Genomic DNA, 27,297 nt, shown 5'->3' with positions numbered 1-27,297 from the left:
TCACCCTAAAGAAAAACATATTGAAACAGGACAAGGTTATATACTAAAACAGAGTAGAAACCTGAAACAGATATCTAAGCTTACTCTACCATAGATTATGAGTTTAAATTAGATTTGGTATGATAAAATGCCTTAGAAAGCCCTGGGTATGATCAGGGCCCTGTTTAACACCCTGGTTTCATTCCTAACTACTCTGACCCAGTCCTATGATCCAGCCACAGAAAACTTGAAATTTGTCATGCTTCTTCTAACTCTGGACATTTTGCTTCTTCCTTCTGATCTCACTCTAGATAAAATTTCCTCCCAAGTTTGTTAGGTTCCCTGTCTCTTATCTTCCAAGTACCATGTCTTTCATTCCATCACCTCATATAATGTACTGGATAGTACAGTGTATGCTTATTCATCTCTCACTCCTAGATTAAGAGCCACATGAAGGCAAGTACTTAACAGTTGATTCCCAACCAATGTGGAATTGATCATACCATACTATAACTGCCTATTTATTTTCTGCATCCCCCGCAAAACTGTAAGTTCAGTGAAAACTAAGACTATTCTTGGAACTCATCATTGCATCCAGCACACAGAACACCTTCAATAAATATTTGCTGAGTAAATGAAATCCAACAGCACTTTATGTAGCTTTTCATTTACTCATGCCCTTGCACAAGGTCCTTGATATCTGTTCAATAAGATACATAGTGTGTGAATTGCTCATAATTTCTGATTCATAAGAAGTGCTCGCACAAAAGCCAGTTTTCTTTTTTCTCAACTTCTACTTGAATATAAATTCACTTATGTCAAGGACCTTGTCATATATATTTTGTAAACCCCAAATTCACCTGCATGGTCTTCTGCACTAAAAGCTAAGTAAATATGAAAGAAAAGGAAGAAGGAACTGAAGTAAGCACTTGTCTACTGACATACAGAGTTGAAGAGATAAGATATGTACATAAAAGAGCTAACTGACAGGACAGCACATATGTGCTAAGTGAGTAATAAATATATTAAATGTTACAAGAATCATAGGAAAGAATAGTTAAGGCAGGCAAATGTGACCAAAGAATTCTTTACAAAGAAGGTGGGAACCAGGTTTAGTTCTATAGGATGTGAAAAAAAAGATAACAGTATAAGGTGCAAGGTAACGTGATTTTTAAATAAGATGAAATATGTCAGATACATTTAAGACACAATAAATAAATCTGCCTACGGTAAACAACTCATGCTTTCTATAGATATTTTTTATGTGCCTACTATATCAACTGTGTGCCAGGTACCTTGCTAGTTATACTGTTACAACAAGAATAGTAAATATAATTTTGAGAGAAAAGTACTAGATATTATATAAATTCAGTGAAGAAACATATTGAGAAAACATAGGAGTCATAATCAGTGAAGTCTTTTAAGTTTTACTGCACTGACACTGAAATAGGAAAGATAAGTAGGTTTTTGATTTTAAGGTTTTGATTGTTTAACTACCTACAACCAGAACATAAATGACCTTGTAAGTATGTCAAAAAAGTTAGTCTTCATCTTAACAGCTATAGGAAGGCATAAAAAGTTTAACCATATATATTTTCTTCATAAATCACTCTTGCTACAACATAGGAAGAAAATGAAGCCAAGACTAGAGGCAACGACTTTTCAAGCTATTGCCACCATCTGGGTGAGAGATGATGGAAGAATGATAAATTTCTCAATTCTGTTAATTGCACTACAGTTACGTTAGCATTAGAGGAAGTTGGATGAAAAGCACGTTGAAACTCTTTGTACTACTTCTACAACTTTTCTGTTAAAAGTTTTCTCAAAATAAAAGGTTTAAGGGCTGGGGCTGGGGCTCAGTGGCAGAGCACTTGCCTTGCCCATGTGAGGCACTGGGTCCAATCTTCACCACCTCATAAAAGAGCGTTTATCTAACACACATAAGCCGCGTTCTATCCCTTGCACTGTTTACAAAAAAAAAGGAGGAGGGGCTGGGGTGGTGGCTCAGTGGTAGAGCGCTTGCCTAGCATGTGTGAGGCACTGGGTTCAATTCTCAGCACTGAATATTTATAAATAAAATAAAGGTCCATTGACAACTAAAAAATATTTTTAAAAAAAAGAAGAAGAAGAAGAAGAGTCAAGAGGTAGTAATAAAGAGATACAAGAGGTCTTAGTGACTTAGTAACAGAGAGGGGTAAAGGGAAAAAGAATTGCACAGGAGGGTGACAATAGTGCAAAGACTTGGGATCAAACTATGGAAGGTCTTAAACGTAAAGCTAAGGATTTTGAGCTTTAACTTGAAAAGGGCTTACTACAAAGGGTTTTCCAATAGGAAACTATAAAAAAAAACCCACAAAATTCAAACATGAAAAGGGACTTAAATATTTCTTTTTTTCCCCTCTATTCCTTTAAACCCTAACTCCCACTAAAATTATTATTTTTTCCTCTTCCTTTCAAAAGGAAAAATAAATATATAAATGCTTTCCAGAAGTGGTATATTCATTCTGACTCAAAGTTCCCAGCAGTTTCCTCAACAACCATTAGTAGGGGTAAATTCTATCCCTACTAATGAAACTATTTTCTTAAAAGTCCTTTATTAATCTGTTATGTAAGGCTTTCTGTTAAGACTACTTAGTTCTCCACCTAAGCTTTCTTCTTCCTTTAATAGTGACTTTACATTCCTTTGTGAAACTCACTCATCTTGATTTCTAGCATTTACACTCCAGTTTTCTAATTACTCAAAAGTAGGCAGTTTTCCTCCATTTCACACAATTCAGTCAGTCCCCCAAGTAATGTTACTGTATTCATTTATTCATATAGAATAAATAAAGCCTCTGCCCTCATGGACAGTTTATTTGGGACTATAAACAAATTTTGCATCTAAGAAACCTGTGTCTTCCTTTCCTTTACAATTGTTACAACCTGAAATGTACAGTCTTAATACCTCTCAGTACACCTCAAATTATGAGTTGTAACCTAGTTATGGGTCACAAAATCAATTAAGAAAGTTGCATTTAAAAATATAATAACAGAAAATGAGAGTATGTTCCACACAATCAAGAATTATTCCATGAGAATGTTGTTTCAGTTACATTAACATTATATCTAATAGAAATGGACAGATATACATATATATGTATTTCTACAAAGAAAATATGATTCATTATAAAATTAGAGTATTAGCTGATTCCAGCATTCCATATATTCCTGAAATTTCTTCAAGTCCAGTGGAATTTTCTTGCTTATTTCCCCAACTCCCCCAAAAGCCAATTATTTTTAACTTGTTCTATTAAAAGTCACTTTTGCTCTTTTTCATATTTGCTAATAAGTACATATGTACTATACTTGCCATTTAAGACTTTATTAAAATATTTGGATAGCCAGCATGGTGGCACATGCCTGTAATCCCAGCAGCTCAGGAGGCTGAGGCAGGAGCCTCACCAGTTCAAGCCAGCCTCAGCAGCTTAGTAAGGCCCTAAGCAATTTAGCAAGACCCTATCTCAAAATAAAAAATAAAGAGGTCTGGGGATGTGGTCTAGTGGTTAAGCACTTCTGGGTTCAATCCCTGGTGCCAAAATATATACTTCTGGATAAAATTTAGAGATCTCTAACCAATTTTATTTATTTTGATAAATCAATTTGTACTCCTCTAAAAGTAAGGCCTTGACATAAAAACAAAACTACTGTCCAGAATGTTTTATGATATTTAAGAAGAGATGTTCTACTTTTGAACTAAGATTAAAAGCAACATACTACACAAAATAGAACAGACTTGAGTCAGAAAAACTGACTCTACCTATTCTATGATTTGTTTCCCTCATCTAAGAAATAATGCTACTACCTATCTCAGACATGTTTGAGGCTAATGTATTGAAAGATGTTTGCTATTATCATCATGTGAACTTAGCCAAGTTATTTAAGCTTTGAACCTCAGTTTCTTTAGTCCTTAAGTAGTAAATAATAAGGCTTTTTATTTATCTTGTCTCTTGTCTCTATCATTATAGACAATGTACAATAAATAGTAAATAATGAGTATTCAAATTGGGCTTCTCAAACTCTAGTATTAATATGTAGGTTAGAATTTTGTTTTGCTTTGACAGTTTACAATTTGCAGGCTTCCCTTATCATCACTGCAGTTCAAATGTTGCTGTATGATATTGCTGGCAACTGTAAATCTAGATCTTCAAATAGGATTACACTCAGCCTCACATTTCAAGTGCATGTTCTCTCACCAAAGATGGGACAAGATCATTCCAGCAACTCACTCCAGCTTCTGTGCATGTGTTACCAATTCCAGAAGAAATACATGTGTCATACTTGCTAAAAGTTCGAAATATAAATCCATTTTTTTTCATTTCAATTACTATATAATACTAAAACTCTGTACAGACAATATCAGAAATTAAATCCAACTTGGAACAGTGGAAGGCTATAGGTATATAGCTCAGTGGTAGAGTACTTGCCTAGCATGAGAGGCCCTGGGCTCTATCATCTCCAGCATCAGGAAAAAAAGAAAAAAGAAAGAAAAAAAACACTTTAAAAAGAAAAGAAGAGAAACAATTTGAGTTAGTGGAAAACTTTGGATAGGCAGGTCATCCTAGTCCTAAGCCCTTCCTTTTCTATTACTAGCTTTATATGCTCTTAGAAAAATTACTAGTTCATTTTATATGGTTTTAAATACTGTTTATAGCTTTATAGCTAAATAAAAGAAATTAAAGTTTATAGTGGGTTTCAAGAAAAACCTCATGAGGTACCCAAAACAGGTATTATTATTTCCATTTAATGCCAAAGAAAGAGGATTCAAAGCATTAAATGATAATTGACATATTTTCCTTGCTGAGCCCTTATTTAAAACTATTTAAAACTATTCTAAGCATCACTGTGCATAAAAGTAGTACAAAACAATTATTGTATGATGACATTTTAATCTCTTTACAGTTATTAATCTTTGAGTCTCACATTACTTCTTCCTTTCCCTAGCCTTTGGAGAAGACAATGCTGCCTCGGGGGGGTGGGAGTGGGTATTTTCTCAACTTGCATCAATGGTCTTAATACAAATTGGTATTTAGGAATCTAAATTTAGGAAATCTATGTCTTTTTGGAATATTCCATTGATCCAGGAATCACAATACCATAATATTTAGGGAACAGAGAAGTAAGCAAGCATTATTTATACCAAGAAGAAAAGAAGAAACATGGTAATCATCCAGTACCAAAGAACAACTTAAATAGTCATCTATCAACAGAATACTATGACAACAAAAAAACATTAAATCCACATTTATAGACACCGAATCTGAGTTGAATAATAAATTTTTCAATAAAAAAATAAATATATAATTATCTTGCCACTAAAAAAAAAAGATGTATTTTGTTTGTTTATTGGTGGTGCTAAGAATCAACCCCAGGGCCTTTCTCATGCTAGGAAAGTGCTCTACCACTGAGCTATTATCTCTAGCCTGGAATAGATTTAAATGTTCACAATTTGAAAGATTACATAGCAAATGTTAATCTCGGAGTAAGAGGATTATAACTGATTTTTTCTACTTACCTGGGTTTTATACATTTTACAATAAACATTATTTACTAATGAAGAAATAGTAAGTCCCACCCAAGCATGGTGGAGCACACCTATAATCCTAGCTTCTTAGAGAGGTCTGGCAGGAGGACTGCAAGTTCAAGGCCAGTCTAGACAACTTAGTAAGACCATGTCTAAATATTAAAAAATAAAAAGGGCTGAGGATATAGTTTAGAGATAGAACACTTGTCTAGATGGACAAGGCAATAGGTTCAATACCTAGTACCACAAAATAAGTGAATAAATAAATATAAACCCTTTTTTTTAAAGAAACAAACCAAAAACTTCATATTATTTCCCACTCTCACATAAATATATAGACGTATGCCCCTCCATTTAAGAAATCAGATGTGCATACCAGCAGTTCATCCATGCTAGTTTGACATTTTTCAAGATTTATCCGTTTGATTGCCACTTTCTCCTTTTTAGGGGTACAATAAGCTGCTTGGACCACAGCAGTTGCTCCACTCCCTAAAAATAAATACATAAAATGAGTAAATAAATAAATGTACACATAGAGAGACATGACACTTCTAATTCCCATACTATTTAAACAAGAGTCATATATTATTCCTAGAGTAAACAATAGATGCAAAGAAACACTCTAAAAGAGCAAAGTGAATAAAAGCATCCACCACTTTATATTTACTGAAAATAAATACCAGTGTAAAAATTCAAAATTTCTAGGGTACTAGTTCTAGAATATGATGGCACAGGCCCACATTTCCCTGCTCTTCTATCATACAACTGAATACCCTAAAAACAACAACATACAATTATATAAGGACCCTGAAAGTTAGAAAGGAGGCAGAAGATTAGCTAGGGAACTCAGGACTTGAGGAAAGCACTACTGTGAGTTCACTGGGGTTTCCTTCTATCTTCCACATATCCCAGACTACACACCAGAGAAGCCTGTAACCAGGTACCAACAATAGTGAGGGAGGTGGGTGGACGGGTGGATGCACAGACAGACAAATGAGAAAATTCTGCTCTCTGGCCTAATGACTATGAAAGGGACAGCTCAACAGAGACCCAATGGAGAGAAACATTTCCTAGTCCTCATGAAAAACAGTGATGCGCCAGCTTCCCCACAGCATCAGCAGGGCCCTCCATCCCACACCTAAAACAGTGGTAGGCCAGATACACTGCAGGGCAGCTGCATCCCTGCCCTACACCTGCGGCAATGCCAAGGCAAATTGCCCTTAGCATTAACGAAGCCAGGGACCCACTGCCACCAGACAGCCAAGGCAGCATCTTAAAAGAAGGAACAGTGGTGTCAAGAGAATAAAGTAGAAGAGAATAGCACTGCAAGAGCTCTGAAAACTAAATTACCATAGGAATTACAGCTCACAAAAGTAGGACAGAAGCTACGCTAAACCTAAACAGGGAATTGCTAAATTAGAAGATTAAAATAGACTCAAGAGTGTTCTAACATAATATTCTGAATGTCCAGGATACAATCAAAAATTGACATGTCCATGAAAAACCAGGAAAAACACATCCGAACAAGAAAGAACATCATACTGACATCAATACCAAGATCAATAAGATGTTGGAATGTTATGACAAAAATTTCAAAGCACACTGGATGTGATAGTGTGAAATCCCAGCAGCTCAAGAGATTGAGGTAGAAGGATGGTGAGTTCAAAGCCAGCCTCAGCAACTTACTGAGGCCCTAAGCAATTTAGCAAGACCCTATCTAAAAAAAAGGATAAGGGAATACTACAAACAACTTAGCTTGTAATTCAATGAATTAGAAAACATGGACCAATTCTTCCAAAACAACTGAACTTCAGCCAAGATATGGATAATACAATAACATAACTACTTTGAATATTAAATTTGTAATTCTAAAGTTCCCCCCAAATCTCCAGGCCAAGATGGTTTTGCATTAAAAGAATTAATAGCCATTTTACACATGTTTTCTACAAACAGGAAGCAGAAGCACTTCCGAATTCATTTTAAGAGGCCATTTTACCAAAATTAAACCCAGATAAAGATAAGAAAACCACACACCAGTATCTGTTATGATTTTAAGATGTAAAATCTTGAGGCTGGGGTTGTGGCTCAAACCCAGTACATCACACATGTGATCCTCCTGTACCACATAAAAATAAATAAGATATTGTTATCCATCTACAACTAAAAAATGTATTTTGAAATAAGATGCAAAATCTTTAATAAAATATTTGCTAACTGAATCAGCAACACAGAATACATCACAACCAAGTAAAATGATTCCAGATATGCATAGCTAGTAAAATATTTAAAAATCGATGTAATACACTATAGCAACACATTACAGAAGAAAAATTACATGATCACATCAACTGGAATAGAAAAAGCATTGGAAAAATTCATCAACATGGTAAAAAGCCTTTGCCAGGAATAGAGAATTTCTGGCCAACTTCATTAAGAATATCTAAAAAATAAATAACTTACAATTTATATCCTATTTAATAATGAAAGACTATTTTCCCTCTAAGATGAAGAATTCAATAGGAATATCCATTCTTAACTCTTACTTGACAAAGTATTGGAAGTCCTATCTACTACAATAAATTAAGAGAAAGAAATAAAAGTCACCCATATCAGAAAGGAAGGAAAAAAAATTCCTATTTGCAGATGACAGAGCTATAAGAAAGGTTCATATAATTAGTAAGCAAGTTTGGCAAAGCTGAAACATACAAGATCAATGCACAAAAATCAATTTCATTATACACTAACAATAAATGAGTAAAAGCAAATTTTAAAATGTTAATACCATTTATAATTGCTCCCTCCAAAATTTAATAGGTATAAGTCTAATAAAACATGTACAGAATCTCATGTATGCTGAAAATTACAAAATACTAATGAAAAACTTTCATCTTAAAAATCTTTCAGGATGAAAAACTAATGACATTTAACTGTGTTTGTGGATTAGAAGGCTCAACACAGTAAAAATATCAATATTCCCCAAACTGATAGATAGGATAGAAATTGCATTAAACCCAATTCCAAAGTATTTTGTAGACAGGCTTATTCTAAAGTTTATATGGAAAAGGAAAGTCCCTAAAATAACTGCTATGATTTGGATCTGGAATGTTCCCCAAATGCTCACATGTTGACAGTATGGACCTCAATGCAGCAAGGTTCATAGAGGGAAAACTGTTAGGACAACGTCTGGATCATGAGGGCTCTGATCTCATCAGTGAATTAATCCATTGATAGTGGAATGGATTACTGGGAAATGGGACTTAGATGGAAAAGCAGATCATTTGCAGTGTTCCCTGAAAGAATATATTTTGACCCTGGCCCCTTCTTTCCTACCTCCACCCACCCACAGCTAGGTAGCTTTCCTCCGCAACACCCTTCCACCATGATGTTTCTGCCTTGGAGTACGCAGACCATGGACTGAACCTCTGAAACCATGGGCCAAAATTAACCTTTCCTCCTAAGTAGTTCTTATCAGATAATTAATCACTGCAATGAAAAGCTAACACAATAGCCAATGCACTAATGAAGAACAATAACAAAGCTGAAAGATTGGTCTGGGGAAGTGGCTCATTGGTTGCACCTAACATGCATGAGGCCTTAGATTTAATTTCTAGTATCACCAAAAAAACGAAAAGACTCACTACCCAATTTCAAGACCTATACAGTTACAATAATCAAGACAGTGTGGTATTGGCAGAGGGATAGATACATGAAACATATAGAAACCACAAACAGATTCACATAAATGTGCCCCATTTTTAGCAAAGGTACAAAAGCATTTCGATGGAATTAGATAGCCTTGTCAATAAATGGTACTGGAGAAGATAGACATCCAAAGACAAAAAAATGAACTTCAACCTAAACCTTTCATTTAAATAAAACAACTCAAAATAGATCACAAACTTAAATATAAAACAGAAGACTATAAAAATTAAATAAAGGAACACAGAAGAAAATCTTTGGAACCTAAGGACTAGGCAGAGTTCTTAGGCATAAAATCAAAAGCACAATTCATAAAAAGAAACCCTGATAAATTTAACTATCAAAATTAAAAACCGGGCTGGGATTATGGCTCAGCAGTACAGCGCTTGCCTAGCATGTGCGGGACTCAGGTTCGATTCTCAGCACCTCATAAAAATAAAGGCATTGTGTTGTGTCCATGTAAAAAAAAAAAAAAAATTAAAAACCAAGGAGGCTGAGACAGGAGGAGGATCACAAGTTTGAGAAGCCTTAATGAGGCCTTAAGCAAATTAGTGAGACCCTGTATCAAAATTTAAAAAAAAAAAAAAAGGATTGAAGATGTTGCTCAATGGTTAAGCACTCCTGGGTTCAATTCCCAGTACTTAAAAAAAATTTTTTTTAATTAAAAACCCTTGCTCTACAAAGACCCTGTAAAAAATATGAATGTACTTGACAAACGACTTCTATGTAGAATGTATAAAGAACTCCCAAGGGCTGTAGATGTAGCTCAGTGACAGAGTACTAACCTAGCATGTATCAAGCCCCGAATTCAATCCCCAATACCACAAAATCAAAATAATTAAATACAAATTTTAAAGAAAGAATTCTCAAAAGTCATTATTAAAAAAAAAAATCCCGGGCTGGGGATGTGGCTCAAGCGGTAGCGCGCTCGCCTGGCATGCGTGCGGCCCAGGTTCGATCCTCAGCACCACATACCAACAAAGATGTTGTGTCCGCCGAGAACTAAAATATAAATATTAAAAATTCTCTCTCTCTATCTCTCTCTCTCCTCTCTCACTCTTTTAAAAAAAAAAAATCCCTATTAAGAAATGGGCCCAGGGCTGGATGTGGCTCAAGCGGTAGCACCTCGCCTGGCATGCATGCGGCCCGGGTTCGATCCTCAGCACCACATACAAAGATGTTGTGTCCACCAATAACTAAAAAAAAAAAAAATATTAAATTCTCTCTCTCTAAATAAAAAAAAAAAGAAAGAAATGGGCCCAAAGCCTGAAACAGTGGTACATGTCTGTAATCTTAGCTAAGGCAGGAGGATAACTAATTCAAAGCCAACCTCAACAATTTAGTTAGACCCTGTGTTAAAAAAATAAATAAAAAGGTCTGGGGATGTTGCTCAGTGGTAAAGCACCTCTGGTTCAATTCTCCGTACCATATACACAAAAAAAGAAATGAGCCAAAGAAATGTGACATTTAATCAGAGGATATAGAGATGACAAATAAACACAAGAAAAAGATGTTCAACACCCTAGCCATTAGGGAAATGCAAATTAAAACTACAATGAGATATCACCACCCAATATCAAAAATGGCTTTAAAAAATAATAACAGTACCAAATGCTGATTAGGATGAAGTCAAACTAGATTATCACTTATATACTGCTGGTAGGATTGTAAAAAACGGTACAGTTACTCTGGAAAATAGTTTGGCCATTTCTATTAAAACAAAAAAAATGGACTTTTCATATGACTTAGCATTTGTAATCCTAGACATGTAACCCAGAGAAATGAAAACTTATATTCACATGGAAATTTGCATATGAATGTTGACATCAGTTTTATTTTAAATAACTCAAATTGGAACTTATCCAGATATGCTTCAACAGGTAAATGGTTAAACAAATTTGGTACAGCCACACCAAGGAATACAATTCAGCAATAAAAAGGTATAATTACTGGCACACACAATAACTTGGATGAACCTCTAGTGAGTTCTACTAAGTTAAAAACAGTACTCTCAAAAAGTTACATATTTTATTTTAAGATTCTACTCTTTAAATAACAAAACAATAGAAATAGAGAATAGATCAGTGGTTGTCAAGAGTTGGGGGCGGGAGCAGATAGGACTCCAAAGGGAGAGCCCTGTGGTGAGATGCAATTCTATTATCTTCACTTTAATGGTAATTACATGAAACTACTCATGTAATAAAATTGCATATAACTATACACACATGCATACAATTGAGTTCATCTGTGCACAACGTGTGCAGAGTTACCATACAATACCAAATGCTAGAAAAATCTAAGTCCTATGGCTTTTTTTTTTTTTTTTTGGCCTAGGTCTCAATTCATCCACTACCATTAATGAAATAATCTTCACCATTTGCACAATGGCACACCTCAAGACCCCTAAACTTCAGCAGCTACTTGACATTATACTTGATAACTGAACAAGTTAACTTATTTTCCATACCCTAAATACAATTTATTTTATCCCCACCTCCATGCCTCTGTGCAAGCCATTCCCCCTGCTTTCTATCTTCAAGAAACTCCGTGGGAAGTAGACTTAGATTGAAACCCCAGCTCTACTACCATTAGCAAATTTCCATTTCCTGAACTATGTGCCTGGATATAGCAATGCTCAATAAATGGTTGCATTTATTTTTCACTTGTTTATCCAATACCAATACCAATATTACAAGCTCTAAGTCAGTCCTGATGACTTAGCAAGACCCTGTTTCAAAAAAATAAAAAATAAGTGTAACTAATTTAAACAAATAAAAATTTAAAAACAAAAAATAAAAAGCTTCAGATGTATCTCAGGAGTAAAGCACCCCTGGGTTCAATCCCCAGTACCATTAAAAAAAAAAAAAAAAAAGGCGGGGGGGTTTCAAACCACTTTCTGATTCTACTGTTCTTGTACGAAGTAAAGCTAATGCAGATCATCTATAGCGCATCTCTTCAATAATCTGAGGTTATATTTTCAACCCAAAACTCTGGGCCAATTGTTAATAATCCAAAGGATCACCTCAAAGTGTTTCCATGGCAATCTGTGGTTATTTCCTTTAAAGGTAGAACCTTAGCTGGGCACAGTGACACACACCTTTAATCCCATGGATTTGAGAGTCTTAGGCAAAAGGATGGCTATTTTGAAATCAGCCTCAACAATTTATCGAGGCCCTAAGCAGCACAGCCAGACCCTGTGCTACAATAAAAAAATAAAAAGTGTTAATAAGGATGTAGCTCAGTGGCAAAGTGCCCTCAGTTGAATCACCAGTATGAAGAACAGGAAGAGGAAGAAGAGGAGGAAGAGGAGAGAGAAAAAAGAAAAAAATTATCTCAGAAGATTTTTTATACCAGCCTAAAAAAACAAAACAATTACATAATCTAAAAGAAAGTATATGCTTTAAAACTCAAATATCTAAGGGATAAAAAGCAAAGAGCAAAGCAGTATGTTAGAAGCCAGTGTTGTTTTTGTTGTTGTAGTGTTGGGGATTGAACTCAAGATTTGGCATATGCTAAGCAAGCACTCTATCACTGAGCTACACCTCAATCCCCTCCTACATAAAATGATACACGTTTAAGTTTTCTAAAAGGAAATACAAGAAACTATTAAAGTTGTTTAACAGGAGTAGGCAAGGAGTACCACTTCAGCAGCAAAACACCAGATTAAAAAACAGTACTATCCACTAATGCAGGAAGATCACAAATTCAAAGTCAACCTCAGGAACTTATCAGACTCTGTCTCAATAAAAAATGGCTGAGGATGTGGCTCAGTAGTTAAACAGCCCTGGGTTCAATCCCTGGCACCAAAAACAAAAAGACAAGAAAGTACTGTCTGTAAATGTTAATGCACAGAAACATAATTTAAAAAGAAGTTCTTGGGGCTGGGGTTGTGGCTCAGCGGTAGAGCGCTCACCTAGCATGTGCAAGGCTCTGGGTTTGATCCTCAGCATTGACTTATTATAAATAAATAAATAACTAGTACAAAAAAAAGTTTTTTTAAAAAATAAGTTTTTTCCCAATTAATAAGTCATATTTTTATTTATACTACAAGAAGAAAATCTTTATATTATTGAAATAAATACTCAAATCTTCTAGAAGCTTTCTAGATTTCTAGCAAAGAACCCATATTGCAGTAGCAGAAGAAACTTGATAATTTTTTGTAATAATTTCTGAATTATAAGCCAACTTAGATAAACATGAAAACATGGTAGAGACCATCTTAAACCTGCCTTGTTTATATGATCTAACAGTAAAGATCTTAAAGGGTTAGACTCAGATACAGTAATTGAATATACTATTTAAAATTTTACTTTTTTCAGTGTTACTATCTTTTCATTATTCTTATTATTCGTATTCATTCAAAATAATAATTAACATATAATGCATATGTATATAAAACTTCCTAATAGAGTTTTCAATTTTAAAAATCCCTTCACAAAACTGTAAGCTACAAATTACACTCACTAAATGGCTAAATCAAAAAGACAAACAATAATAAGTGCTGATAAAGATGTAAAAACACTGGAACCCTCCTACTTTGCTGGTAGGACTGTAAAATGTACAGCTATACAATGAATTATTTGGCAATAAGAGGAATAAAGTACTAATACATCCTACAACACAGAACTTTTTTAAAATTTATTTTTTAGTTATAGTTGGACACAATACCTTTATTTTATTTCTTTATTTTCATGTGGTGCTGAGGATTGAACCCAGGGCCTTGCACGTGCTAGGCAAGTGCTCTACCGCAGAGCCACAACCCCAGGACACAGAAGAACTTTGAACACACAAAGTGAAACCAGACACAAAGGCCATATATAGTATGATTCCATTTGTATAAAATATCCAGAATAGGCAAATCCATTAGGAGCAGAAAGTAAATTAGCCGTTTCCAGGGACCATAGGGAGAAAGAAATGGAAAGTACTGTTAACAGAAATGGAGTTTCTTTTTTGGAATCATGAAAATGTTCTGGAATTAGTGGTGATGGTTACACACCTCTGCAAATATACTGAATTGTACATTTTAAAAGGCTGAATTTTATGGTATGTGAATTACATCTCAATAATGCTATTATTTAAAATCCTTCAAGTGTGTCAAATTTCTAAATTAATGTGTTTCAAACATTAAAATTGCAAATAATACACATATACAACTATCTAATTCAACAGAGTGTACATGTGTTAAATTTAAATCCATTTGAAAAATCCTTGTCTAAAGCCACACACACATAACCACAGTCAATACTGACATAAACCCAAATCCCAATGATAACAAAAACTGCACAAAACTCAAATAACGCAAAATTTAGATTGGGATCCAATATTTAAGAACACGTTTACATTCAATAACATCATCCAATATTGTAACTGAACAATTTTCACAACTGTTTAGGAACACTAAAATCCTTTGCTTAATAAAAATGATCCAACAGGCTACTACTGAAATTGTTTAGTTTGTCTGCTTCTTAGTTGAACATCCTCTATTGCACATGAATACAGGTAGAGTTGAGCAGAATGGTAGTGCTTGCAATTAAGCTCCCTTCCTTTCACATCACTTCAAGGAATCCCTAAAAAATCTAAACTCTCTTGTCTTCAGCAAGTAGCCACTGCTTGACTCTTGGAAACACTACAGAATAGAAGGAAGCTAATCACGGAGCAGAAGCATTCTCAAAGCACAGAAGACACAATGTGGCCTCTAATGGTACCTTTGACCCTATATAACAGACATCTTCTAATATATAGATGAGTTCACTGATTATTAATTTTCAAAAATGTACAAAATGGTGTTAGTCTTTATAACCAGTGTTAATTCTCACATCTACCCCTGGGTAACCCTATACTGACTATTTTACATACACAAAACCTGAAATACCAGCCTTAAACATATTAATGTTATACATATGTAAACCAAAACCATGCCAAGGTTAAAAATACAGTACTCTCCCCTTATCTACAAAGGACATCTTCCAAGGCTCCCAGAGAATGCTTGCAACCATGCACAGCACTAATCCCTATATATACTATATTTTTATTATACGCATATACTTATAATAAGATTTATTTTTAAAAATAGGCACAGTAATAGGTAAAACAATAATAAAAGAACATTTTAATAACATACTTTCCAGTTCTTAACAATTTCCCAAATAGAAGACTCATTCTTACCATAAAGCTTAGCAACAATTTTTTTCTTATTAGGAATCTTTACCCTTTTGCATAAAGAAAGCGCTTTGTGTCTTCTCTTTGGAATATTCAAATTGCCCACATTTTGCACTTTTACTGAGTAGATTACTTTAACACCAGCATTACAATACCATGACATTAAATCTGATAACCAAGATGGCTATTTAAACAGGCAAGGGGACAGGTAGCAAATACCACTTGGAAACACTGGACAAGGGAATGATTCATACTGGGGACGGGTGATGTGATACTTCATCATGCTACTCAGAACAGTACACAATTCAAAACTTGTGAATTATTTTTTTCTGGAATTCTCCATTTAAAATTTTCAGACTTCAGTTGACTGCAAGTAACTGAAACTGCAAGAAAAAAAACCATAGATAAGGGAAGATACTGCACAGATAAAGGAATAAATTTAGTTACACCAACAATGAAACATCAAACCTAAGTATTATCAATCATAATTGTTCATCTATTAAAGTATCTTTATTTCAAAGATTCACTCACTTAATGAATAAATCTCCCTAAGTTCTGGTGTGATTTAACCAATGATCAAAGACAAACTGTAAAGGTTTCACCAAACCCAGTATTAAAAAGAGACTTGCAAGCTCCAGTTCTATCCAACAATCATTTTCATCCATCATCATATGATTTTTCCCAAAACAAAAACAAAATATTTAAAGATTCTAAAATAGAGAAGTACAGTAATCCAATAAAAAGTCAATACTTTCAATACCATTAATTAGAAATAGTCAACTATGTTCTTTCATTAGAAAAAAATTTACTTTATAGAAAATAGCAATTTACTGGGCATAGTGGTGCACATCTGAAATCCCAGAGATGGAAGGCTAAAGAAGAAGGATTACAAGTTCAAAGACAGCCTCAGCAATTTAGTGAGGCCCCAAGCAACTTAGTGAGGTCCTCTCTCAAAAAATAAAAACAGCTTTGGAAGTAGCTCAGTGGTTAAGCACCTCTGGGTTCAATCTCCAGTATCAAAAAGAAAATAGTGGGCTGGGGGCTGGGGATGTGGCTCAAGTGGTAGCGCGCTCACCTGGCATGCGTGCGGCCCAGGTTCGATCCCCAGCACCACATACAAACAAAGATGTTGTGTCTGCTGAGAACTAAAAAATAAATATTAAAAAAAATTCTCTCTCTCTCTCTCTCTCTCTCTCTCTCTCTCTCTCTCTCTCTCTCTCTCTCTCTCTCCCCCTCCCCCCTCTCTCACTCTATTTAAAAAAAAAAAAAAGAAAAAAGAAAATAGTGGGCTGGGGTTGTGGCTCAGCAATCACCTCATACGTGTGAGACCCTGGATTCCATCCTCAGCACCACATAAAAATAAATAAACAAAATAAAGATATTGTGCCCATGTATAACTAAACAAATGTTTTTTTAAAAAAGAAAGAAAATAGTAATTAATAATGTAAACAGGAGGGTAAAAGAATACCTAAAAATGTTATTCATAATTATTTTTAAGTGAACTTTTTTTATTCTAATTTGTTATATATGACAGCAGAATGCATTACAATTCTTACTACACATATGGAGCATGATTTTTCATATCTCTGGTTGTTTACAAAGTATATTCACATCATTCATGTCTTCATACATGTACTTAGGTTAATGATACCCATCTCATTCCTCCATCTTTTTTACCCCCATTCCCCCTCACCTCCCCTCCCACTCCTTTACGCTATCTATAGTTCATCTAATCCTCCCATGTTCTCCCTCCCAATCCCATTATGAATCAGCCTCCTTATATCAGAGAAAACATTCGGCATTTGGTTTGGGGGGATTGGCTAACTTCATTTGGCATTGTATTCCCCAACTCCATCCATTTACCTGCAAATGACATAATTTTATTCTCTTTTATTGCTGAATAACATTCCATTGTGTGTATATACTATATTTTCTTTATCCATTCATCTTCTGAAGGGCATCTAGGTTGGTTCCACAGTTTAGCTATTGTGAATTGTGCAGTTCTAATAAACAATTATCTCCAATATTTTTCAAAAATCTAGTAACAAAAGGATTGCAGAACAAATTTTTTAAATGCTTTATCTTCTCTTTAAAGCAGGCTTCTTAATGCAGTTTTTTTTTTAAACTACAAGTCTATTTACACTGGGCTTACCATCATTTTTCTTAGTATGAACAGAATCAGTAAGCACTATAGGCAGCAAACATAAATGTTACTTTGTAAAAACTGTTATTTCAGTATGAATACACATACATATGGGTAAGAAGTACTACTCAGGAATGATTTCAAAGTGTGAAAAGCTATCTCCCTGATGTGCCCTCCACTAAGCACTGACCTGATATAATGAAAATTTGAAAGCAATTTCCAATAAAATACCCAAAGTCAGACTTTCATTATTTTGCACTGGTTTGTATTCTAACTTCTGTTCTCTCCTAGTTAATTCTTTAACTGCATTGTCAGTGTACACGCCAGAATGGACTGGTGTGCAAAAATAGAGGTGCAGCTTTCTCCTAAAACCTTTCAAAATGGAAAGTAAGAAAAGGAGTTACCCACACATGAGGGAAACTAAAAATAAAAAAGTTCTGAGTCTCTCTCCAACTTACCAGACCCAGAAATTAAGGGAAGGTAAAAATAGATATTACTCCTAACCTGTGAGGAAAAAAATAAGTCAAATAAGTCAGATCAATTAAAGATATTTTCCCCAAAATTTTGGTCACAGCTCTAACAGGTAAATTCCAAAGACTATTTAAAGTAATCATTAGTAAGGTTTTGCATTTATTAAAGGAATGAGCCAACCCAGACTGTTCATTCTAAAAGGCAAACAAGGTATTGTCACCTGAACTGTGGAGTAAGCCCTTTTCTAAATAAGAATCTTGTCAGAGTCACACTGAAAATTAAGGCTCCTAGAATTGGCGCGTGTGCGCACGCGCGCACACACACACACACACACACACACACACACACACACACACACACCAAAACAAAACAAAAAAAAAAGGCACCATCATAAAAATCAGGCTATTCTCTTCATACAAGATGAAAATAAAGATACATTGCCATATGTGTTGAGTAATTATTCAAACAGCATGATGGTCCTGCAGTGAATCATCCCTCACCCTCCTCCTCATTCTGGTGATCTCCCAGCTCAAGGGACAGTAATGCCAATCTTCCTGACACTCCAGCCAAAAAGCTTGGAGTCATTTTATCTCCCCTTTCTCTCACATCTAATCCAACAGCAAATTCTCTTTTAACTTCAAAATATATCATATCCAGAGTCTAACCAATACCACCTCCACTACTACACTTCCCCCTCCCTTTGATAACCTCTCCTATCATCCTTACAAAAACTATTTTCACAACTATTTTACCTCTGCTCAATATCCTGCAATGATTTTCAATCTTACTCAAAGCAAAAACCAAATTCTGACAATGACTTATCTGATAAGGACCATGCATCTGTACCACTTACCTTTCTGACCTCTTCACCTGTCACTTCACCCTGTCTCCCCCAGCTCTGGCCTCCCTCACCTCCTTCCAATTCCTTATTCACATCAGCATGCTTCTACTTCAGAGCCTTTGTGTTCATTGTTCCCTCTAATTGGAATAAGGTTCCTATAGATAAGCACTTCTCATCTACTTCAGGTCTTAATTCAAATGTCACCTTCTCAGTATGGCTTCCCCTGACCTATTTAAAACCATACCCCACCTCCATCCCTAGTAGTCCCCAGTCCCTAGCACTGTTCTATTTTTCTCCTTCACTACCACCACTAGATTACAAACCCCATGAAAGTGGGAATTTTATCTATTTGCTTTATTTTATCTCCAGTATTCAGAACAGTGCCTGGCTTATAAAAGCAGTTCAAGAAATATTTGTTTAATGAATTTATCAATCAAGTATAGAATATATTTCCAAGGAGGAAAAAAACCTACTTGCTTGGGTCAGAACAAACACAAAATAACCCAGTCATCTTCAGCATGTCCAAACTGCTGAATGAATGATAACATTTATTGTATACTTATTCTGTATACCAAGAACTATACTGAGCACTTTCTTAACTTGTATCCCTTTTTTTCATCTAGCTATTAAAATAATCCCATGAGTTAGGTATTACTGATTTTACAAACAACGTAAGCAACGGTAAGACTTAAGTCATAGAGTTAATAAGAAGCAATACAGGGCCTCCAAATCGAAACTACATGTTTCAATATTAAATTTTTAATTGGTAGGCAATTACCTCTTTAGTTTCCACACACACCCCCCATTGGTACTGGGGATTCAGCCTGGAGTACTTATATCACTGAGCTACATACCCAATTCTTTTTGATTTTTTAAAAATTTTTTAAAATATTTTTGTTGTTGTTGTAGATGAACACAGTACCTTTATTTTCTTTTTTATGTGGAGCTGGAGATGGAACCCAGTGCCTCACGCATGCTAGGCAAGCATTCTACCACTGAGCCACAACCCCAGCCCCCCCCCCAGTTCTTTTTATCTTATTTGATTTTTTTGACACAGGGCTCACTATGTTGCTGAGACTGGCCTCGAACTTGCAATCCTCCTGCCTTTTCCTCCAGAGTTGCTGGGAATACAGGTGTGCACCACCACACCCAGTTACCTCTTTAGATTAAAGGTAACTTACATATGATTACTATGTTAATTATTTACTTGCAATGTCTTTTTTAACTATTTTAACTTAAAAAACAAAACCCAAGGCCAACATTTTTAGTTGCTTATCCAACATACAATTTCCTCTTCTTTAATAAGAGAACCCCAACCTATTTTGTTTGAAGTAAAAACATATTACTCAGCTAAAAAGCTTCATTTAACAACTTCCCTTGCCAAAAAAAAATAAAAATTACACAGTTCAAACCAATAAATAGAAGTGGAAATCACTGAGTAAGGTACCCAAGAAACAAAGCCCTTTGAACAGGAGCCAATTTAGCTGTCATGTGTCTTTGTCCTTTTGCCACATTCTTCTTCTGGCCCACATGCAAGCAGGAAGCTAGAGAGGTAACAACTATCTTGCAGCCATGAGAATGAGAGCTAAAAGCAATGATATGAAAAACCAGGATCATTGGTACCTGACAGTCTGGACTGGCTGCCACCTCCAGTTCTCTTGTCACATAAGGGGAAAAGTATCTATTAAGCCATTGCTATGCCTCATTTGCATTACATGCAGACAAACATAATCCCTATTTTATAGAACCCTATGAAACTGTTGTTGCCCTCACTGAAAATGTTACCTCAGCAGAGTCTCCCAATCAAGGGGAAAATATACCATTACGCATCACTCTATTGATAAGAGCACGAAGATCCTCACATTTATGAAGGGATTTGAGGTGAAGTTCTGAAATCTGTATTTGGAAACTACTACTTAAATATCAATATGTGTAGCTAATTAAAAACTAATAAAACAAAAAAAAGTGGGGGGAGTAGAGAATAAAGCTTGTGGGTTGCCTTTACCAAAGCCAAGTGAATCATGCCCATCTTAAAGAAGAAGAAAAAATCTTAAACCTAGTCTGAAATTTTCAATTTTCTAAACCTAGTCTTAGGTATATACTAAATATTTATTGAGACTTTTCAAGACATGACAATAAAAGCCACATGGTGCAGACTGGTTTTCATCTTTGCCATCATACTGCACTGTTGGCAATACCATGGTGGCAGGTCTTACACAAGGTATACTACTTTGTCTAGCATGAATCCCTAAATCCATCTAATTTGAATAAGACCTGGAACTGAGAAAGAAGGAAAAAAAATGGAAGATGAAGGAATGTTCCAATACACTAGATTCAAAATATTTAAGTGTTACAGTGTTACAAGATTACAAATCACATAGTATTTTATATTTTGTCAATACCAAAATTTGAAAATTGTAAATACAAAAAAGAAAGAAGGAAAAAAGTTGGATATAATAACAACCACTTTTTGGACCATTTAATACAATCAATCCATGTAACAGCCCCAATGACACGGGTACTATTATCACCATTTTAGACAAAAGCTAACAGTAAAACCGGTTATATAATTTGCCCCCAAGATCATAAAGCTAGTAAGAGCCAAGATTTGAATTCAAGTCAGTCCACACCTTTATAATAAAAGCCCACACTTTCACAACTACTTCAATACATGTCAAATACAGTATAAAAGGCTCAAAAATCCCAATACAAAACTACAGGCTAGAAATGAGCTCAAAAATAGTAAAAAGATAATTAATTATAAGAAGAGCACATACCTTTTTTTTTTTTTTTTTACAAATAATTATACATAGATAACTTTTAAAATCTTACAAAAACATGCTTAGGATGATACAATTCTTACAAGAAAGTCCTTTGAATTCCCAATTGGTACACTTATAATATGTTCCTAGGGAGAGATTTTTTTTTTTCGCCTGTAGGATTTTTCCATATTTTGGGGGGAGAGGGGACAAGGAAAGTTGGTAAATGAAGCTTTCTAGCTGAGTAATAAGTTTTTACTTAAAACAAAATAGATTGGGGTTCTCTTATTAAAGAAGAGGAAATTTATGTTGGATAAGCAACTAAAAATATTGGTAAAATCCTACAGGTGAAAAAAAAACAGAATGAGAGAATAATTAAATATCACAGTGCTAAGTAGCACATGTGAAAAATATTACAGGCCAAATAAATATACAGGTTTTGAAATAATTACAATAATTACACTAATTTCCCTGGAACATAATCCTTTGAAAATTAAATTTAAATGATTTCTCAAATCTTTTTTTTCTAGATTCCAATCATTTGTCTCCTGAAAAAAAAAATGATGAAATATAAAGGAATTGCGAAGATTCACTTGAAGGGCTGGGGTTGTGGCTCAGCAGTAGAGTGCTTGCCTCGAACATGTGAGAACCTGGGTTCCATCTTCAGCATCACATAAAAATAAATAAGTGAAATCAAGGTATCGTGTCCAACTACAACTAAAAAACAAATAAATATTTTTTTAAAAAGATTCACTTGAAGATTATAGTTAATTATGAAATACTGTGTTTATGGACTAGGGATTGTAGCTCAGTGGTAGAGCCTTTGCTTAGAGGGTACAAATCCCTAGGTTCAATCCCCAATACTGTCCAAAAATAAAATAAATAAAATAAAAAAGTGACAAATCAAACTTCATCAAAACTTCTGTATTTTAAAAGAACACCACCAAGGGGGCTGCAGTAGTGTTCAGTAGTAAAATGCTTGTCTGGCACGTGTGAGGCCCTGGGTTCAATTCTCAGCACCACATATAAATAAATAAATAAATAAATAAAAGATCCATTGAGTTGGGCTGGGGATGTGGCTCAAGTGGTAGCGCGCTCGCCTGGCATGCGTGCGACCCGGGTTCGATCCTCAGCACCACATACCAACAAAGATGTTGTGTCCGCCGAGAACTAAAAAAAAATAAATATTAAAAATTCTCTCTCTGTCTCTCTCTCTCTCTCCTCTCTCACTCTCTCTTTAAAAAAAAAAAAAAAAAGATCCATTGACAACTAAAAAAAATGTATATATTAAAAAAAAAAAAGACAGACACCATTAAGAAAATGAAGACAAGGCTGAGTGGGACAGCACTTGCCTAGTATGTGGGAGACCCTGGGTTCAATTCCCAGCACCACACACACACACACACACACACACACAAAGGAAGACAAATAAAAATACTTGTACTGAAATCATACACCAGATGAAAGACTTATATGAAGAATGAATACACATATACCACTCTCTTTCCCTCTCCTATAAATCAGTAAGAAAACAAAACATAGCAATGGATAATCCAGATAGGCAAAAGATACTGTTATCAGTCATTAGAGAAATAAAAATCAAAACTACAGTAAAATACCACTTCATACCCACCAGGATGGCCATAATCCAAAAGACAGGACAGGGCTGGGGTTGTAGCTCAGGGGCAGAGCGTGCCTAGCAGGTGTAAGGCACTGGGTTTGATTCTTAGCACCATGTATCAGTGAAGAAAATAAAGGCCCATTGACAACTAAAAAAATATTAAAAAAAAAAAAAAAAGACAGGGCTGGGGATATAGCTCAGTGGTGGTAGAATACATGTGAAGTCCCAGGTTGAATCCCCAGTACCACATAAATGTATACAAGATAGCATACAGACAACAAAGCTGACCAGAATGTTGACAAATGGGAATTCTCATACATTAGTGAGAAGAATGTGAAATGGTATAACTACTTTGAAAACAGATTGGCAGTATCTTTAAAAAATTACCAAATTTATCATATGACCAAGCCATTCCACTCCTGGGATATACTCAAGGAAAATGAAACACGTTCACATTAAGATTTAATGTGAATTCTAATAGCAGCCTTATTCCAAATAGCCAAAAGCAGAAACAATCCAATGTCCATGAACCGATGTCCAATAAAAAGGAACCATGTACTGCAACATGCTACACCACTATGATGAACCTCAAAAAACATTATGCAAAAAAATACAAATACAAAAGACTACATATTATATGATTGCATTTATATGAAACATCCAGAGCAAATCTATAAAGACAGAAAGTAGATTTGTGGTTGCCTGGGGCTAAGGGTGGGTATAGGGAGTACTACAAATGGACATGAGACATCTTTTTGGCATGACGGAAATATTTTAAAACTGGCCTTTGGTGATGACTGACCAACACTGTAAATTCACCTTTAATCAGGTAGACTTTTAAAAAATCATGTTATATGGATTCCATTTATGTGAAAAGTTCAAAAAACACAATCTATAGATGAAAAAAATAGATTTGTGGTTACCTGAGACTGGGGAAGGGAAGAGAGATTAATTATGAAAAGGCACAAGGGAATCTCATTGGGCTGATAGAAATAACATAAAATGGGGTGATGGCAACAATTGTACAGCAAACTTACTAAAACACTGTTACATTTTATAAATAAAATAAGAATATTTTATAGTATTAAATGTAAAAGTTGTTTTAAAAAATAAAATAACTCTGTAAAGTTGTTTTTAAAAAATAACCTAATCAAATCACAGTAGAGTTCTTAACCTTTGATGAGCCTTGGACTACTCTGTGGTTAATGGGATAAGAAGTAACCCTATCCTGGAGGACTCAATGTCACTCTCTATTGCCCATTTACAGACAATTTACAGTTCTGAGGACACCAAATTAATAATATCACTAACTCTCTAGAGCCTTTGCAAATCTGAAATTCCATGTCATCTCAACAACAAACATACTAAGAATGACTACAGCCACCCTTTCCACCTTAGAAAGAAGTATCCCTACCAGAAAATAAAGCAAAACTCCTCTTCTAAAATAACTGTAGAGAGCCCTTTCTTTATTTTTCTGTTATCATTTTGGAATCTCCCATTTAATCCCTTACTTCAATATGAAACCCTAATTAAGGGACCCAGAAGTAATCAATCAAAAACAGAGATCTCGCTGGGTGGGTGGCACAGGCCTGTAATCCCAGCTACTCAGAAGGCTGAGCAAGAGGATAGCAAATCTGGGAACAGCCTGGCAACTTAGTGGAGACCCTGTCTCAAAATTTAAAAAAAAAAAAAAAATTTAAAGGCTAAGGATGTAACTTAATGTTAAAGACTCCCAAGGTTCAATCCCCAGCACCCCTCCCCAAAAAGATCTAACTAGCTCAATCAATACAAGTCAAAGACCCAACATGTAGCAAGGACATAGACCCAAGAAGTGATTTAAAGTAAAAGATATGGTATCTTTTAGATAAAACTTAGCTTAAGCTGTTTTAAAACCAGAGGCAAAGCCAGGCATAGTGGCACATGCATGTAATCCCAGCAGCTCAGGAGGCTGAGGCAGAAGGATTGCAAGTTCAAAGCCAGCCTCGGCAACTTAGTAAGGCCCTGTCTGTCTCAAAATAAAAAATAAAAAGGGCTAGCGGTGTGGCTCAGTGTTTAAGTGCCCCTGGGTTCAATCCCCAGTACCAAAACAAACAAACAAAACAACCAAGAGGCAAGAAAAATGGGGGGGAAAAAAAGAAAAAAGTTGACATTTCTTTAAAACACAGACACAATGCTGATAACATTGACAGCCAGGCAAGACAGCTCAAGAGTCTTCAGTTAGTCTTTGTTATAAAACTAATTTTAGCACAGCATGCTGGCAAAGTAGACAATTCTTCCTCCAAGACACAGGGGTCTGCTCATGTCAGCTGGATTGAGCCTCTGTTTAGCTAAACCCACCCCCTTTTGATTTCTAAGGTCACTTGAGTTATTGTTGTCCAACAAACAGTAGTACCCTCATCCACAGTCCCCAACCTCCCCCTTATCACTAAGCCTCTCTGAAAATTACAATCCACCTTTGTGAAAGTTTTGGTCTCTGCCAACTAGTATTCCTGGACCCCCTTCAAATTCACTCCAGCACAGCAGTCAGATCTATCAGATCGTGTCATATCCCTGGTTGAAGACCTCCAATGACACTTAAAAATAAAATTTCAAAATCCTTACATGGCTGAACAGGTCCCTAAGATCTGGCTCCCCCTTATCTCTATCTATGCCAGCCTTCCTTCGGGTCCTAAAACATATCAAGTTCTTTCCCTCTCCAGGGCCTTTGCATTTCTTCATCCTTCAGTTAAGGAGAAAAAACAAGTCTTCCCTAGGCTCTTTAAGACTCATTTCTCATCCTTCAGAGCTCAATTTAAATATCACTGCTTCGGAAAAAGAATTTTCCCTGAAATCACCCTAACTTGGTCTCCAGGTTATTCTCTATTAGAACATCTTATTTCCTTCCCATCACCTGCCAAAATCTGTTCTTTTTAGTTCTTTTTTTTTTTTTTGACTACTTACTTAATATCTACCTCCCTGACCAGCAAGTCCGTTGGAAGGAAACAGAAGTTGGGTCTATATTCCTCAGTGCAGTACCTGCAGCTTCCCCAGCAACGTCTGGCACTTCCTGGCGGAGTTCTCGAACGGATGCAGGAATGAATCTACCTTACAATCCCAGAAATAGGGGGCTCAGCCCGCAACTCCAATATCCCACTTCTCACACGACCCCCAAAAGGCCTCTCCCACACCAGCCCTTCTCTTGCTCTTCAAGACAATCTGTCGCTCGCGTGCAAGCATCTGTCAAATGTACACAAATCTTCCACGAGCCCCTCAAGCCCCACCCCACCCCGCCTCACACGCGCTCCACCAACCCCGTGCTTCATACACGCGCCTAACAAACCTCTGGCCCCACGAGCGCCCCTCCAATTCCCGTGAATGCTGCAATCCTCGAGTTCCCGCAGCTCCCCACGTTCCCGCGTGTCACCCGCCACCCAGCGTGACGCCTCCCCCCTCAGCGGCGCCTGCTCTCACCGATCACCTCCTGCAGCTCATAATCGTCCCTGTTGATGGACCAGGGCAGGGCGCTCGAGTCCTCAGTCATGACGGCGGCAGCGGCTCTCGGTCCTCCCTCAAACTCGCTGACCTCTCTCGTCTCCTCGCCGCGCGGCTCCCCACCCCCAACCGCCGCCGCCGCGCCCCCACCAACTGCCTAGAGAACAGCCGCCGGTCGGACAGCGCCTGGGTGCGAGGTCACTGCACGGCAAAGCGACAAGGGTTCACAGCTGCAACGTATCTCGCCTCCTGGTCCTCCGCGTCCAGCACTCTTCGTCCGGGTCCACGTCCCAGCCTCGGCCTCCGCAGCAGCCGCAACAGAAGGTTCTCCTGGGCCCAACCCCTCTGTCCCGCCCTCCACCCGAACCCCACGCACGGGCCAAACTTTCCCTTCTCCCTCCACCTGCCGACACGCAGCGCGCTGACGTCACCGCGCCGGTCACGCCCCGCCTTGGCCCCGCCTCCAGCGGCCATCTCAAGTGTGGCTGGTTACTTAGCAAGCAAGTAAAAACTCCAAGAAGTTGTAAGTTGAGGGTGAAAGGAAAGAAATGTGAAGGAAGGAGTTCTTCAAGGGCATCAAAAATCCAAAGAAGA

The 27,297-nt window shown here is 36.3% G+C and overlaps 1 protein-coding gene across 2 annotated transcripts in view; it reads right to left on the bottom strand.

Moving 5' to 3' along the window:
* The window catches only part of Oxsr1 (oxidative stress responsive kinase 1), a 98,539-nt gene extending 71,445 nt beyond the window's left edge, over positions 1–27,094 (bottom strand). Inside the window, exons 1-3 of one of the 2 annotated variants that reach the window (XM_040290020.2) lie at positions 26,683–27,094; positions 7,574–7,655; positions 5,916–6,028 (exon numbers count right to left, since the gene is read on the bottom strand). In XM_040290020.2, coding sequence (XP_040145954.1) covers positions 5,916–6,028; positions 7,574–7,646 — 186 coding nt within the window. In that variant the 5' untranslated portion in view covers positions 7,647–7,655; positions 26,683–27,094. The remainder of the gene's footprint in view (positions 1–5,915; positions 6,029–7,573; positions 7,656–26,682) is intronic. The other variant, XM_005317368.5, reaches the window with a different exon arrangement.
* Between the last annotated feature and the right edge of the window lie 203 nt (positions 27,095–27,297).

Source organism: Ictidomys tridecemlineatus, chromosome 2 (assembly GCF_052094955.1).
Source record: "Ictidomys tridecemlineatus isolate mIctTri1 chromosome 2, mIctTri1.hap1, whole genome shotgun sequence".
Lineage (NCBI taxonomy): Eukaryota > Metazoa > Chordata > Mammalia > Rodentia > Sciuridae > Ictidomys > Ictidomys tridecemlineatus.
The sequence above is the reverse complement of the archived record's forward strand: the minus strand, read 5'-3'. Positions and strand labels throughout refer to the sequence as shown.